Source organism: Alosa alosa, chromosome 4, assembly GCF_017589495.1.
Source record: "Alosa alosa isolate M-15738 ecotype Scorff River chromosome 4, AALO_Geno_1.1, whole genome shotgun sequence".
NCBI lineage: Eukaryota > Metazoa > Chordata > Actinopteri > Clupeiformes > Clupeidae > Alosa > Alosa alosa.
In genome coordinates this window covers 26,737,929-26,755,428 of record NC_063192.1, presented here as the reverse complement: position 1 = coordinate 26,755,428, position 17,500 = coordinate 26,737,929, and the positions used below count along the sequence as shown (strand labels likewise).

At 41.8% G+C, this 17,500-nt stretch overlaps 2 protein-coding genes across 2 annotated transcripts in view; one reads left to right on the top strand and one right to left on the bottom strand.

Annotated features, from left to right (window-relative positions):
* The window catches only part of slc9a8 (solute carrier family 9 member 8), a 32,051-nt gene extending 28,814 nt beyond the window's left edge, over positions 1–3,237 (bottom strand). The window contains exons 1-4 of the mRNA XM_048240447.1: positions 2,897–3,237; positions 2,343–2,521; positions 1,190–1,270; positions 1–29 (exon numbers count right to left, since the gene is read on the bottom strand). The exon at positions 1–29 is cut by the window's left edge and continues 30 nt beyond it. Of these exons, the coding sequence (XP_048096404.1) occupies positions 1–29; positions 1,190–1,270; positions 2,343–2,521; positions 2,897–3,135 (528 nt within the window). The 5' untranslated portion in view covers positions 3,136–3,237. The remainder of the gene's footprint in view (positions 30–1,189; positions 1,271–2,342; positions 2,522–2,896) is intronic.
* Positions 3,238–5,949: 2,712 nt separating this feature from the next.
* b4galt5 (UDP-Gal:betaGlcNAc beta 1,4- galactosyltransferase, polypeptide 5) overlaps positions 5,950–17,500 on the top strand; it is a 41,760-nt gene continuing 30,209 nt past the window's right edge. The window contains exon 1 of the mRNA XM_048240446.1: positions 5,950–6,503. Coding sequence (XP_048096403.1) covers positions 6,398–6,503 — 106 coding nt within the window. The 5' untranslated portion in view covers positions 5,950–6,397. The remainder of the gene's footprint in view (positions 6,504–17,500) is intronic.

The window sequence follows — 17,500 nt, the reverse complement described above, 5'->3', positions numbered from 1 at the left end:
GATCTTTATGACGGCGCCCATGAGGATCCCTGCGGAGAAAGGGGAGAAGCACAAAAGGCACCTTTAGAGGCCAGTTAAATTTGACTAAATGTGGAGCCTTGACAAAAAGCTCTTAAATTGTTAGGGATTGGGTGGGTGGGTGGGATGGGGTGTAGAGACAATGACCAGTGTAATTAGAATTCCCCACTAGAATGTGTGTTATCAGGCTGGCTCTTTTATGTGAATACACAGGCTGTGAGCATAAAGGAATTTCTTATCATAATCCTTTTAAAAGGAGCTATTGTTTAATATGCTTAAAACGGGTAGGACCGGGGAAGGTGGCCTCCAGTTTCAGAATCAATTAGGGCAGCCAGAAAAGTTGAAGACATGAAAAAGTGAGAGAAACGGGAGAGTCATGGTCTGAGGAGGATGAGGGGACAGGATGAGGGGAGAAAGGACGCAAAGAAAGAGAGAGGAAGGAGCAGGAGCACTATAGTCTTCAGACAGGAAGTCTGATTCAGCCTCCTCTCGACCTCCGCTTTATCTGCCCGTGGCCAACAGTTACATGTCATCCGTCTGCCGACAGATGGGAAGCATTGTTTTTATGGACTTTCTCAGGGGTCCTTGACCCTCCGCGTGCAAAAACGAGGGCTTTCCCTTAGAGGAACACAAGGGTTTCCTCTCTAGGAAACCATCCGTCAAGGAAAACACACTCAGGAAGAATAGCTCTCACAAACCTTTGAGTTCACATCTTCAATCTCACCGATGGTATCTTGCAAAAAGTGTTTTCCTCAGTAGAGTGGCAACATGTTTCTTTACAACATTTTATCTAAAATTGACGTGGCCACTCAGATATAATCACTAGGTTGGCAGACAGAGCAGTGGTACAACAAAGAAGGTGCATGAATGATGCAAACAGCTATGAGAGGGGACAAATCTACAGTACCAGAGAAGAGACAAGACACAACGCGCTCAATGGTGTTTTATGCCCCCAACGTCTTCTTCCAGGCAGCGCTGCCACTGCTGACTTAAAGGCACCTAATCCTAAACCTAACCCTAATCCTAAACCTAACCCTAAACCTAGCCCCAACCCTAACCCATGGCTAACCCTAGTACCTTCCAGGCAGCGCTGCCTTGAAGACAACGTTGAGGGCATAAAACACCAAGAAACACACAGCGCACACTCCCATAATCCTGAATGAGCACTTACCCAGTGAGACCACGGCCACGCTCTCAGGAAGGAAGTGTAGCTTGAACTTAATAAGCAAGTGCACCAATATGATGCAGATTCCTGCACAAACAGACAAAAAAAAAAAGTCAGGGTCTTGAAACAAATCCTCATCTCTCAAAGTCCTTCAATGTTATGAAAGAAAGCTAATCATTGTGTTAATATTATGCTTATTTTACTCCTCAACAGGTTTCATTTGAGTCATCTAATAGGAGTTCATTTCATTTCATTCATAGAATATTTTTGTCACATACAGCAAACATCTCCTCACAATCTGCTAGCTGCCTGTCTCCTGAATACACTGTAAACAACGCCATCTCTGTAGACAGCCCAGGCTCCAAAAACATCCTGGAACGGCAACAAAAACAGCCTGGTGTGGCCTGAACCAGGCTATTTTTGTTGCTGTTTTGGAGCCTGGGCTGTCGACGCGTTTTTTTTTACAGTGTATTCAGGGGACAGGCAGCTAGCGTATTGTGAGGAGATGTTTGCTGTATGTGACAAAAAAATGTTTTAGCTTAGAAACCGCGTAACATCACCTAGAGCACCTTCTCTTCACCTAAGTCATTCCACGTTAACGGTCAGAACAACTTATGACCCCATGACTGTATGGACTTTGCCATGACACATTGACACATGTATGACCATTGTTTAAATATGATAATTTTTTTATTGGATTTGAGTCTTTCATCTTTCTTTTATAATCTATCAGATCTATGTTTCATCTATCCCGAGTAGATTCTTAAAACTGTGGAAATAAAATGCATGAGAAACAAGAAAATGCTTACAGGAAAGTGCGGTTTGACACTGGGTGTGCATTACAGTGTGGTGAGTGTTTGTGTCACCTTCACAGACTGTGACTAGTGGCAGTGAAGGCTATGGTTGGGACTGGCCATCAATAAACTGAGACCCAACATGTTGCCTAGTCATTCAATGGTATTTTAAATACTGTTAATGATGCTTTCTAAAACATCTGTGGTAACATATTGGATACAATAATTTCTTAAACAATGTAAGATGTAATGTTTTGTACAGACTCCCTTGTTCAATGCTGGTATTCAGGCAGAAATCTGGCTTCAAGTATTCTATGATTTGGTCAATTAGGGAGGAAGGGTGGGGGGTTAAGGGTTCAACTGACCAATAACAAGCAGGCTGAAGAAGATGGTCATTCCACTGGACTGCTCTTCCTCCTGGGCCTTGACACCAGTCTGCACTGGTAAGATAGGCTTCACTGTCGGAGGAACTGGCGTTGCAGCCTTGGTCGCATGGGTGGTGGGATGGAGTGTGTCATTGCTGGAATTTTCTGTGTCATTCTGTCTACTCATATGCAACACAGCATGTAGAGGGTTTAATGGGAAGATGTAAGTTTACTATCATTAGGCTACTGAGAAACATTAGCCTAGGCCTACTATCCCAAATACCGGTACATCCCTTACAAGCATTCATACTGTAACAGACAGTCACGTTAAATATTTAGTTAGCCATCATTTCATCATTATGCAGTAGAAAATACTTTTATCTTTCAAAAAAAGTAAAATCTCACCTACTTCTCTCTTCACATATTTGTTAATCTAAGCTATCTCACGTAGTTTTAAAACAATTAACGCACATATGTTACTTGTCCACGTCACGTCAAGTCAGTTCGACTGTAACGCTTAGGAGATAGTCAGGGACTGGACTCTGGACACAAACCTATTAATCTTTTCGGCATGTGCAGCGGGAGACTGCAGGTTGAGTGAAGGGTCCGTGTCTGTCGATTTTGGGGAATGCTGAATGTCATCGTCCACTTTGCTGGCTCCAGCGTTGTCTTCCCTCCTATGCACAACCAAAACCGAATCCTGTGCCTTGATTTCATCTCCAGAATGAGGTTTTATGAAACACAAGATGAGATATACCGCAAAGGAACAATACAAGGGTCTCATCCTTAACATACAATCTTTAAAGCTCTATTTTTCCCGATTCAAGTCCATTTCATGTCCTGAGCTGATGTTACAGTGAGCTCTGTCATGTTGTTGTGCTGTAGCAGCACCACGTCAAAGGTTTCCACTTCCTGGTTAAACAATCTGATGGGAATGGTAGTTTCTACACTTTCATATTGACTTAATGTTTGCTAACTGATAGCCAAGTCGACTAATGAAAATGTTCAAATATTGTTATAATTGTGAAAACAAGATATTTTGCATACGATCACGTATATACCATGCTTTTACATACATATTTCACAAATAACATGGTGACATAATTAAAAGGAAGTATACTACATTTCCCAGAAAGCATAGCGCGATGACGATTCCACGAACCCACTTTGACTTTAGTTGTAGGCTAGTTTCCAAACGAGCACATTTCAGAACCTTCCAATAATTGTCATAACTGATTCTCAGTCACGTAGCGTAGTATCTCTTAGCTTGCATTTCATATGGCCTAATAAATACAGAGAAAGACTTTCACTTTTTTTTTTAAGCAATTTATTCCAATTTCACATGGTATAATATTTCAGATGAACTGTGTCGAAACATGCAGATATAGCCTATAGGCCTACTTTATAGCTCACAGAATGATGAGTCTTTTTGAGTCAGATGAAGAATATACCAATTAATTGAAATCAAGTTGTGATCCTCTTGAGCATTAATTGATCAGACAGTCTCAGTGCACATCTCAATAAATATCAAGGATATTTAAAAACTTCACAATATCTTCTTGTTTCACTTCTTGCTTCAGGCTTTGCGTTTTGAAGCAGCTAACTTACTTAGTAAACTTATTAAATCACTACATTTTAACCACCTAAACAACACAATTCCACCATACTAAATAAAGTCACGTCATGGAAAAAAAACCAACAATAACTTGATGTTCACATTCACATTGTTGCACAAATGTATATCAGCAATGAGTCTCATTTTTGATGTTGTCTGTTTTATCTGTAATTTTGCATGGAGATTATTCAGATTTAGAAACTATCTTAACTCTATAGTCCTGATACAACTCCTTCTCTTAATAAGAAAGATTAAGAGCAGACTGCACAAAATTATCTATGTTGTTATATCTACCGGTAATCTGTAAAATTAGACAACAATAATATTCCTGACAAATAAATAGTTTGTGGCCATAACCATGCATGATTCAGTCCTGGCACCCAGGGTAGCAGCTGGGGGCAAACTCCCATTGTGTTTTAATTATCTACTTTAATAGAGGGTAAACCCAACCTCAAAGGTTGTCCATTGTTTTCCACTATGACTTGAGGCCTATTTGAATATGCCCAGGAACATTGTTTGTGACAAACCAGCACCATAAAATACCTTTTTCCCACAAAATAAAAGATTGACAGAACATAATTCCTTACGAGACATATTACGTCTTGTATTAATCACAGATTTACACCAAACACTGATGTGGCAGAGACAGATGTGGTCAAGGAGGAAGCAATATGTGAAATATTCTGCAGTCATAGTCATTCATGTGGTACAAAGGTTAATAACATTACACTGACTGAGGCGATTTCCAGTTAAATGAGGATATTTGCATCTTGGTCGGCCAAATCCTTGGACCACAAGAAGAAAAGGACACAAGGAAATATAATAGTGTATATAATAATAATATAATAATAATTATATAGTATATAATAGGTTTTTCCCCAGAGGACATGACAACAAACACACAAACACAAAACACACACACACACACACACACACAAACCAAAATGCACCTACATTTCGTGTTATCTGCTCTATAACAGCCATTGCTAAAATACATGATTGATAGCTTGGTTATCGAGGTCAGGATTGGCCGGATGTTACTGAAACAAGCTTTTTTTTTTTCTATATAGATACAGAGACCACTGCCATAGAAAATTGTGTATATTTCCATTGCTGGTAATGTATAAAGTTCAACTAGTATTACTCAGCTACATATGACTGGATACTGAGAGGAGAGCTTTATGAAGATTTACTTTAGCATAATTTTAATGGATGTTTCTATTTCAGCTGTTTAACAAGTGATGTGGTCACGAGTAAGTGGAAAACACAGCTCAGTGGCATTATGGGTGTGCAGTACTGAAAAGATCAGAAGCAAATAGCTGCTACCGAAATTCAAACAAATCCATTGGACATTTCCTGTCAATTTATTTACTCCTCATGTTTATATGTCCAGTTTCTTATCGGGCTTCAGGGTATCAGATTAGTTGCAACCTGATAGAAAAGCTGGGATCATAGCAGAGGCTATTGTATCATCAATAACAATTGATTTTTGTGAGCTCCAATGCAATTGCAGATCGATTTTACATTTTATAATCATGTTATAATGTGACTTATTAACTGCACCTTTCAACTCAAGTTTGTGTGCAGCACTTCATAGAAAGTCAGCTGATAGGCCTCAATTTACCCTCAAGTACCCTATCACAGAATTACCCTGAACAACACAACTCAGCTCATTTCATTTCCACAACAAATGAGGCCTGGGCTTTACATCTAGATACTGCTTTTTCATCTGAAACTGAATTTCGCTTGTTACTTTTACGACTTTCATTTATTTATTGACAAAACAAGAAGCAATGAACATAACAGTTATTTTATGTTCATGGATCCTTCCTCAAAGAACATGAGATCATGTAAAAAATAGAATAGAAAAAGGTAGGCTAATGGGTAGACTACAAAACAAGCAGGGTTTGGGGAAATCCCTGAATAACTTACACACGGTCCCTAGGCGACAGCTTTGTGAAGATGCCTTATCGACGGTCCCTATGACGAAGGTATGGTTCATATGCGGAGTGCGGCGACTGTGTCCAGCCCATTCATTACCACGCAGAGGCGGGTGTGTGTGTGTCCATCTCCAACACCGCGATGATGAGATTTCACTGAGACGGACACCGACAGTCTTAACTGCCTAAACGCAGTTAACTGTTCTATTTGGACATTTGAGTCTCACACATCAAGACTTTACCCACCGCTGGAACATCGGAAAGACACTGCGAACCAGATGATATTTTAGAATCCTTCTCGCGTTCCTGTTTTCTCACTGTCGAACGGACTTCCCGCTTTGCTTGCCCGCCCCTGTCGCAGCCTGCCTGACAGATACTCATGTAATTTAAACTTCAATATTTAATTTATGTTTAGAACATACCAAACGAAAGCATAGCCGCATACCGTAGCCTCTTCCTATTGCTGAAAACGGACTCGCGTCTTGTTACCTAGCTATATAATGCCGAAACAATTGAGATTTCGGAGAAGGTCATTCCTAGGGCTATTATTCCTGTTCTCCCTCTCCACCTCCGCATTGTACTTCATCTACTCGGCACCCGGTATAGGTAAGTCAGTTTTGTTTTTATAATTATCTCTATCGAGCTCAGTGTGTAGCATATAAGTGTGGCTATCTCCCCTGTCAGCATGTAACAAATTTAAATGTGTCATGTTAGGCAAAGATGCAGTTAAATCTAGCCTATCTATACCGAATCCAAGACGTCTGTAACAGTATTGGTCTCGGCAGCCTATCACACGTTTGATGTAGGCCTCAGTACGCTGGTAATAAATGCTTTAAAATGCTTTAAACTCCCAAGCGATTGATTGTTTCTCTCCCATAGGTATAGATAACTGAATCTGACCCCACGGTCTCGAACCTTCATGTTCCCCTCACCATCCTTGTGGGAGCAGCTTGAACCGCTGCGCTGTCAGAGCGACGTCAATAAAAACATCACTACTGTTTATGATGTTTTTGTGGTCACATATTTTAAAATAATATTTCATGAATCTGTTTGTGAGCAAGGAGCTGTTGACTTAGCGTTGTCCACGAGGCTCGACTGGGCATAGCCTACACCAGGCTATCCGCTTAGTATGAAGCCAATTTTGTATCGCGGGTCTATTAATCAGGTGTCTCAAGCCGTCGCGTTGCATGTGCGCAGCCAATGGCATGGCTCTTTATGATACTGAATTACGTAAGTGATTCAAGGATGGACTCTGACTATCGTAAGAGGGTTACCATGGTTGTGCGTTTGAATACTTGGGGGCATGAGTTCCTTTTTAATCGGCAGGTCCAGGCCATGGGTCAGGGATGTACTACCCCACGCAGAGCAGGAAATCTCATGACCATTCATAACGTTTCTCGCGCTCCATCACCAGTCACTCAACAACAACATATTGAGCTCGACCATGCTGACCTCATAGGCTATCCCATTCTCATGAGACTTCCCGAAAGTCTCCCTGAAGGGCAAAGTAGATGGTTGTCACTGAAGTCAATAGCCTTAATAGTGCAGATATGAGAGATAAAAAAGAAAAGATAGGCATGTCGAATATAGTAAATGCTTATCTCTGGGCTTGCTCATTAAGGTTATGTTTATGCTGATAGTAGCCCAGGCTATGATTCTGTAGAGGTGATTCACATGTAGGCTACTGAATCTTATGATTCAATTTCTTGGCCTCTTACTGTCAACAAGAATTAGTATTACCTTCCCTTAACCACTGCCTTGAGATTGTACTTGAGAGAGAGAGAGAGAGAGAGGCAGAAAAAAGTGAGGTGAGAGAGTGATTCCCTGAGGTAATTTAACCTGACTGATTGGCCATGGTGCTCAGTGATACTAATTATGTCTGTAGCTACCTTTCTCAGTCATGTCTTGTGTTGAATTTACATCTAAGGGCCAATGATGACTGCCATCAATTTACAAGAGGGAACAGAACATTTATGGTCTGTTTTTTTTTTTTGCCCAGTCTATACAATATAGAGGTTGGAGAATTTTTTACTTTCTCATTTTTCTTCAGGTCCCCTTGGATGGATCTTGGGAAGGGAGAGTAAAGCGCCTAGCTGTAAATCTCTGTGAAACATTTACGAAAAACCAACAATACACATGACACATAAAGGTTCAGGGATACTTCAGCCTTTAGCAAATATTGGCAACACTAAGATACTGATAAAACGATTGTAGGGAACTAACAATCCTTTTTTGGTGAATAGAGCGGCACTCAACTCTGTGCTTCAATTATTAATGATTGCATTTTTGGCTGTGAGTCACACACACACACACACACACACACACACACACACACACACATCCAACCTCCCAACCCCACCCCCTACACACACACACACACACACACACCATCCAACCACCCCAACCCACCCCCTAATGGATGCCCGTGATTGAAAGGCGTCTTTAAAAAATGATACAAGTTCCACTCAGGCCAGTTTATTAATTACGCAAAAAAAGAAGAGTGATCAGGCTTGTATTGCTGCCTGCCTGACGCTACTAGATTTTGGTGGAGCAATGTTGGCATCTATCCTCTTTGAACTGTCTGGCCAAGTCAACGAACTTGGTTAAGCCTTTCACTTAAGTATACGAAATATGGAAAAACAAACTACTAGGTTTTCACTTTCTAGTCCCTGGTCTTCTCATATTCTGCTCTTATCCCATCTCTCTCTCTCTCTCTCTCTCTCTCTCTCTCACACACACACACACACACACACCCTTCCTCAATCTCTGTTCCCCTCCTCCTCCCCTGCGGACGCCAGCCACAGCTGGGGTTTGATTGCAATAGTTTTAGTCGTTTTATTTAATTAAAACCTGGGAGGATCGTGCTGGAGCACATTACAGCGAGTGCCCCTATTTATAGGCGCCTGGGCCTGGGAGAACCCAGGTGCTTCCCTGCATCCCAGGAGCAGCACGCTCATTGTCTGGAAGAAAGAGAGAACGAGAGAGCAGGAGACAGAAACAGAGAGAGCAGTAGAGAGAAACAGGGAGGGAGAGAGAGAGAGAGAGAGAGACGGTAGATATGCCATTTGAAGTAGTTCCACAGCTACAAAGAGGACATTTCTATTTCTAAAAACAGAGAAGTAGAATATCTGTTTCTGCAGGCACAAACATACAGTGCTGGGACTGTGCTGGTGTGCTCGTTTCAGCTGATCAAGTTGTGGTAATGCTGCACTATTTAGGGTAACACTCGGCCACTTTGTGCTGTTTTAGAGCTTTCTGCATTAAAACACATCAAATAAGCTGTGGAGGCAACTATTTTTCCCCAAATCACGAAGCACCAACAACGTAGTTAGCGAACCTGGAGTTTATTACAGAAGACTGTTAAGAACACTTACCAACTGTCCCCCCAGCTCCTCCAACCCAGTATCACAAGGATTCGTTGTGCTGTCACATTTGGTTAATCTGTTCTCCGTGCTAGGGTTGGGGGAGCTGGTAGGGGGACAGTTGGTAAGTGTTCTTAACAGTCTTCTGTAATAAACTACGTTGTTGGTGCTTCGTGATTTGGGGCTATAGCGTATACCGGAGCAAGCTCTGTAGTGGTTGATCAACAAAAAATACTGTCTCTACAACTTATTTGATGTGTTTTAATGCAGAAAAAGACCCTGAGTTACACTTAAAAGTTCCGGTCGGCAGCCATCGATTGGGTGCGTACACACAGTTTGCAAACAGCCAAATCAAGTGGGGCTTCTCCCCATGCCAGGTTGCCACACACACACACACACACCAAAGTTTCCGCTAGGAAAAAAATGGTGCCGGTCAGTGACCGGCAGAGGTTTCGTTTTCCGGACATTTTGATGATATGCCGGTCAAATGCCGGTCATATGCCTAGTTAGGGTTAGTTGAGGAAAACTGGAGACAGGTTGTAGCTTAAAGAATGACATAATCAGGCTGAATAGAAGGCAACATGTTCATTAGCCTAACTTACGTAAACATGCCTAACAAGATCTAGCTAGTATCTATGTTTTCATGGACAGCAAGAGTCCGCTTCGTTCATTGTTTTAAAAAGGCTATGTTGTTTGTTGCTGCTACCCACGTTATCTCCAGTGGTTCCACTGTTTAACTTGCACAGATGTGCACACACAAGAATGAGCGCTCACACCACTACCCCCTAAGGCTATGCCTCTTTATTTGATAACAATAAATTAAGAAATGTTACCTATTCTGGGAAATGTTTAGTTTCTTTTTCTTTCGGTCCGCGGTTCAATGATACCGTTTAATTGTGCCGGAAATTATCCGCGGACCAGCAATCTCCTCGTCGAGGAGGCCCTAACCCTGCAGATCATAGACAGGGAAAGCATAGGCCTACTGTATACTTTGGGTACAGAACACAGTTGCATGTCCAGTGTACACGGAGAATGATAATGAGGCTTCAGACGTTACCAATTTTATCTTCATCCATCGCGTCTGGCCTCTGAAAAAACTTTTAAGGCTACTCTGCCTGGGCCTGGCCATGTTTGAACCGCCTCACTCATTTGTTCGTTGTTTAACATAAGTGTGCGCTTCCTATTTGAAATGTTTCCTATTTGAAATGCAGCAGGCTATGCGTCTTGTTTAATAGCTTTCAAACGGTAGAGCCTGTACATTTAAAAACATAGCCAGAGGACGTATTGCTTTAATATAGGCTTACATTTTAAGGCTTATTCTCAAATTCAGATTGCGTTAGGGGGACGGGATTATTAGCCAATTTCAATCGGACAATTTGACCGGAGAGATTTAATTTTGTCGGACATTTCATTTTTCATTTTTTCCGGCCAATGTCCGGTAATTACCAGAAAACAGAAACCCTGACACACACACACACTCTGAGGAGATTCATGCAGGCTTGTTACTGTTTTCTATAGCAGTGGGTTGCCACATTTTCTGGCATTGTGATTGTTTTGGGATGTGTCTGTAGCCATGTCCTGCCTGTACCCGTGTTTGAAAGTTTAATGATATTTTCATAGCATGCCGGAACTCATGGTATAATGTAGAATAGTTAAGGGGGGTAGCAATGAACAGTGTTTAAAGGTTAATTGTATGTTCCTTCCTTTGAAAGTTTGTCAGTCTCATATGCTGTACTTGGGCGTAACTGGACAAGCCCTGAAGACCCAAATGTAATATTACAGTAAGAGGGGATTATAAGAATTAGGTACAATCACACCAGGTACTGTAGGTGTCTCTTACCTCATTTCCCCACATGTTGCTGTCTGGTTGTTTTGTGAAAAAATGTCATGTTGTATTGGCAATGCAAGCCCTTACTGTAGCTTGTACATTATGCCACACACGCACACGCACACACACACACACACACACACACACACACACACATAATTGATGGCATCACCAAACTGCAACCATCTGTGTCATCACAAAATCTTATGACCCTCCTGTTTTTTTTTAAATAGTAAGCTAAGTACTTGACGTGAAATGCCTACAAACAAACTGGATAAAAACATGTTCATGCCAACTGAAGAAAATAAAATTGTGGCAGCTATATATTTAGTGTTCAGTGGGTACTAGACCCCTCTTGTGATGGCTTAGCTCCCTCTAAGCTCAAATGTCTAGTGACGTCCCTGCCAAAAATGCATTTAACGAATATCTTTATGAACTAGTCCTTTGACAAGTACTAATGTCCATTGGTTAATCCTCAACTAGAAGGGTTAGCATCATTGATGACACCACTAATATGTGCAAGGCTGCATTTTTACCACGTGTTTCATTTGCTTACTGTGTGTACTTTAAGGTTTTCTAGAGATTATTAAAATGGTTATATCATCATTAAGTGAACAAAACAGGCAGCAAAAACAGGAAGGTATGGTGTAGCCTGAATGTTATTATTACACTGTAGTTAAATTTCCCTGCTTTGCACATTGTGCATGTGGTCAACAAAGGGTCAGGCTTGTTGTTGGCCTCACTGTGTGGACTCCACAGCTTTTCATTCCAGCATCCTCTGTCATAGCAACAACTGTGCTAATAGGTTACTGTTGCTAAGCTTAGATTGCTTGTGGAACTTGGGAGTGATCTTTGCTAGGAGAAACTAGAAAACATTCTGGGCCCTATCATGACATTCTAAAGTGCATCGTCACTCGTCAAAAGTCTATTCAAATTTAGTAGGATGTCCAGTTCACATTGGGAGGGGTTTCGTTATCAAACGTTGAGCGCATGGCGCAACAAGGTGTTCCTAGTTTTTTAATCAGTCATATGTGTGTGTTTGGGGCGTAACATCATTTTAAACCAATGAGAATGACATCTGTCATTCCCTTTACCGGCGCAAAGCGCGATATGTCAAATAAATGCATTGGTATTTTGGCATTCAACGGCGCATTTGAAGGAGGCTGCTTGCGAGACCGTATGGAATAGTTATTAGAGATATTGAATTTTAAGGCCGATAACGATAACCGATATTTATTGGTTTATTGTGGCCGATACCGATACGATAACCGATAATATTACTCTTGAAAAAAAATGGTGAAAAGTGATTTGGGGAAAGCATTTAATAAGCATAATTTTATTGCAGTAATTTTACCTACCACCAAATGATGGACAGAACTCATAATAGTCCTCAATAGTACGGCAGTCAACAACATAACAGTAGCCTAGCCCTACAGTATGTGTGGCTCCTTTAAGTGAACCTGACGTCAGTGAATTGAGAGTGAGTGGCTAGAGAGTTTGAATCGTTTTCATTTAGGACTAAACGCTCATAAACGGCTCAGCTTGGAATAAGCTACAGTATAGCGACCAAATCAGAGTTTGTGAGGGAAACTTAGGTTTAGTTTCAACTGCGGGTAACTGATAGCCTAGAAATGTAGACGCACCCTAGCGGCGGCAAATTAATTTGCTCAGCCTGTACGTCTAGTATCAAACCATAGGGATTTCTATTGGCTGACGCCGTGGACTTCATCCAATCACAGCGCTCTATTTTGTTTTTGTTGTTTTTGAGTCTTAAGGCGGGCTTAACAGGATAACGACAGTCCTGCGACGGTGAACAACAAGGAAGGTGGCTATGGCGAACGAAGAGCGGTTGTTTGAATCGGTGTTGGCGTCAACTTTGGAGGAGTTGGACTTGTGCTTTTCTTTGAAAGTTGAGCAACACAATGCACTTAAGTCATTCCTTCGAAGAAGGATGTATTTGCCGTTTTGCCGACCCGGATAATGGATATGGTCGTGGCAGCTGGCCTATTGCATGCTTAGGCAGTTTGAAAGACAATTCTCTGCCCGCCCCTTGGATTAAGCGAGGTGAATGGTTCGATTCCAGACTATACATTTCAATGATATAGGATGGCCCGCCAGGCTAGGTAACTGAATAAAGCTGCAACTCCTCAGACTGTGTCTTATGTCCGTCTACTCTGTTGCGCACAACCTGCTGCAGCAGAAATGAAAGGAGTTAGCCCCGAAGGTTTTAATAACTTATTGACCTGTCTGGAATTGAAGCACGAATGGTTAGCATATTTCTAGTTAATAATACAAAACCCAAGCTAAAGTAATGCAAATATAATACTAAAACACAACTTAGAACTAGGCCTACTTATGTACACGTCCCACTAACGAGTTTGTTTATTTGTTTCCCCGACCAGCGCGGTAAAGTGCAAACACACCAGCACAAGACGGCTCTAGATAGGGCTGAGATCCGCTCTGTTAAGGTTAAATGGCGGATCATTCACGAGAGGATTTTGAGATGCACAGATTCCCAAATGAACGCATATCCACAGATTTTGTTAGAGTGGTGAAATACATTCACACCGCTGACATTATATTGAGGGAAAAGTATAGCCAACCAAGCTCAAGTAGCTCAGTGTAGCCAGACGGACCTTACGTAGGCCTAAATTAGGACTTAAAAAAATATTGGCGCAAATTATCGGCCAGAATTCTGTTATCGGACCGATAATAATATTTTCATTGTTTCATTTATCGGCTAATAATATATCGGCCGCCGATATATCGTGCATCCCTAATAGTTATTCTTAAACCATGCTTTACTAAAACCTAGCATAGCCTTCACGCATTTGCACTCGTCTATTATTTGAACTCATTGGCAAAGTGAAACTAACTTCACCAAGGAGTCAGTCAACGACAAGACAGTTATATGCAGTTACTTTCACTATTGACTGACAATGGGTTACCACCAAAAACATAGGCTGGAAAAAGCAACACTTACCCTAATGTTGCTCAAATGACTGAATAAAACAACATTTATCCTGCAGAGGAGTTGCTTATATCTCGTGACAGTGTGTCTTCAGCTGTGCTCCATCGTGTCTCTCTAAGCCTCTCCCTAATCACTTTTAACCATCATTACCAATTTGCAAATGATGGTGAATAACTACTCATCATGAGATGTACAGTATTTCATAATATCTTTATTCTAATTATGTTTCCCATTGTAATCGTGCAATTTGTAATGCTTTGCATGGACGTGCGCTGGTGTGCGTTCATGAATGATAGAAGGATGGTGCGTGCACCTGCCAATATGACTGTTGACATGCGCTCTTAAAATAGCATATGAACAACTCGCCATTGACTTCTGACCAGGTTTAGGTGGTGTATGATAGTGATTTTTAGACAATGCGCTAGTCCCTTCCCTAGGTTGTTAATTGCTACACCCCTGGGCGCAATGTTTAAAAAATAAACGTGTATAATACCGAATTAAACTTTGCGCGGGTAAATAACGAACTTTACGCCATGCGCTGGTGCCCAAAATACAGCCCATTGGATCTGAAGCCATTAGTCAATCACAGAGAGTTCCTGTTAAGTGATTGTTGAAACCATTTCAGATATACACAGGGGAGGTGTTCACTTCCTTGTGCTGTAGGTAGGGGATTTCCCATAGGAGCTAATCAACAACCAAATCTATTTAAAATTGCACATGATGCTCGATACAACAACATTGCACGGTTGGCTGGTGGCTGTCGCAAAAAGCACGGCATGTTGTACCCAGGATCCGTAATGGCCCTACTTTACAGTACCACATGCGCTGTCAGAAGCCTGAATGCCCAACTACAGAACCAAAGCAACAAAAAACTAAATCGCCAACAAAGCAACCTTCATGCGTTAAAAAACAGCATCACCAACAGAGCAGCCCTTGAGAGCATTATCAAGCAGGCTGTCCTGGTTAAAACAGGACTCATTCACTTTGTGAATAGAGTATGGGGACTCACAATTGGGAAACGTTTCCAACGCTAACATGGTGACAGACGACGACTTTGCGCTAACTATGAAATCATTGGTCCGGCCTAACCAATCACATTGATCAAGGATTCCTAATGTTACGTCCTACTTCACCTAAACTTTACAAACTGACAATAAACAGCATCAGCAGTCAGGAAACAATGTATATAGGCCTACCTTTGCTATACACATTCCGACTGCATTTTTTGATTGTAGGCAATGCTACTACCATTTACCACAGCCACTTTTGAATTTTGAAATTATGTCATTTATCCCCTATTATGGTTCAGTTATAGTTCCAGTTCCTGTTATAGTATGGCCAGCCTGATTTCATGTGTTTCACCCATGATTAGGCCCACAACACCAAATAATCAGCAATGTCTTTTTTTTACACCAAAAACTATTTTCTTTTTTTTTATGGCCTGAATTGTTCAGTTGCATGACTGAGACAGAATAAGAAAGTCAAGTCAAGGAATTATGTGTTACTGATCTGTGATCTTTTAAAAAGAAAAGACGGGCAGTTGTCACGCTTTGAACAAACTTTTCATGAAACTCTGTTGGCTCGAGTTGTCCAGTTGCATGACTGCGGCTTGATTGAAAGTAATCAGGATTGAGCCTTGGGCTGTGAGCCTCCGCCATGTGACACTGGCCGCAGCATTAACAATGGAATTTGGTTAAACATCATCCGAACCAGGCAAGTCACTATGGCATGGGGAGGGGGTAAGGGGTGCAGAGCAGGGGAAATCCTCTTAGCTTTCCACTACTTCCTTGACCCTAACTCAACCCCACCCCCCCACACACGCACACACACACACATGCACACATCCAAAAATGTTCATCACTGGTTGTTTTCAAATATGTCTGCTTCTAAGTTGTGTACTCTCCTGGGCATACCATGTACCGGATTTTGAATTCTGTCAGAATAAAATGCTGAGAAGCACACAATGTTAATTATTCAGTTTCTTATTTGCGTATGTTTCTTCACTTCACCAGTAAGATGTTATGTTTTATTCCCAGCCTGTGTTTGAAAGGTTTCTGCCGTTAGTATTTGTGTTTTTTATGAGGTGGCTATATAAAGGAGGAAACCATTTTATGTCAGGGTTAAAGTCTGCAGTACAACTCTGTCATCAGCAAAATGCCAACAGGAAAGAGGGGCAAAGTAGGTTGTGGTAGAAACCACTCTCCCTCTCACACACGCACTTGCACACTTACACACACACACACACACCCACCCACCCTAGACACACATGCCCTATACTGTTATCACATTGTGCTCGACACTAAAGCAAAGCTCACTTGTGAAAGCACTTATTAAAATAGAGAAATGCCATAAAGGACGCATGGAAGGCACTGCCCCCTTTACACCATTGGACTCTATGTTCCCCTTTCAGAATGAATCCAGTTTACACTTCTCTTCTGGACAGCGTAGAAGCACACACACACACACACACACATACACATGCACACACAGACAAAGTCAAATACACAAACACATACACAACAATGCACACAGTCTTTCATTTTCTTTGGTCATAAGCTTTTTCACATCCCTATATCTGACATAACATGACATAATCCCCTCCACACACACACACAACACACATACACACCTGCATGTGTGGCTTTGAAAGGCCATATGGCCTCACACTGAGGCTGATTAGTAGTGTAACCTGACCAATTCCAGCAGCGTCTGCCTTTTGTTGTCATGCCGGCTGTCTTAGCTGGATGTTGACGTTGTTGTCATGGCGGCATGAGTCATCCGCTTGCCAGCTCACCTGGACACTGACTTTGCTCGCACATGAGACAACACACCTGCTTCAGTGAATGCCCTGCGGACTGGTCGTGTGTGTTTGTGTGTGTGTGCGTGGTGATCATTCTGTTATATGATCATCACACAGACCACACACTTAGTGATGGGTAAACAGTGTCTGTACAGTGCATGTGTGTGTGTAGTGTGTGTGTGTGTGTGACTGCGACTGGGTGTGTGAGCACTATGGCTCCACTCATTTACAGGAAGACGAATGTGCTTTGTGTCTCCTCCAACCAGCAGTCTAAGGGGAAGGGCGGCACACTGACCAAGGCCAGGGACGCTAATAAAATCCTCCGGTTTTATGGTGTATTTGAAAATGGCCAGCTGCCACAAGCGCAGGGTAATAATAAACCAGGAAATAAATGACTATAAAGAAGATGCAGGACTGCACAGGGGCAGAGATAAGAACCAGTGTGTGGGTGTGTGTTCCTGTGTGTGTATGTGTGTGTAAGAGAGAGAGAGAGTCAGAGAATGAGAAAGATAGTGAGTGTGATAGAGTGTGTTTGTGTAAATGTGTTTAAACGTGTGTGGGTAAAAGCTTGTGTGTGTGTGTGGAGGAGGGGGTATAAAAAAATTGGCATACATCTGCACACATGGTTGCTCTCTACATGCA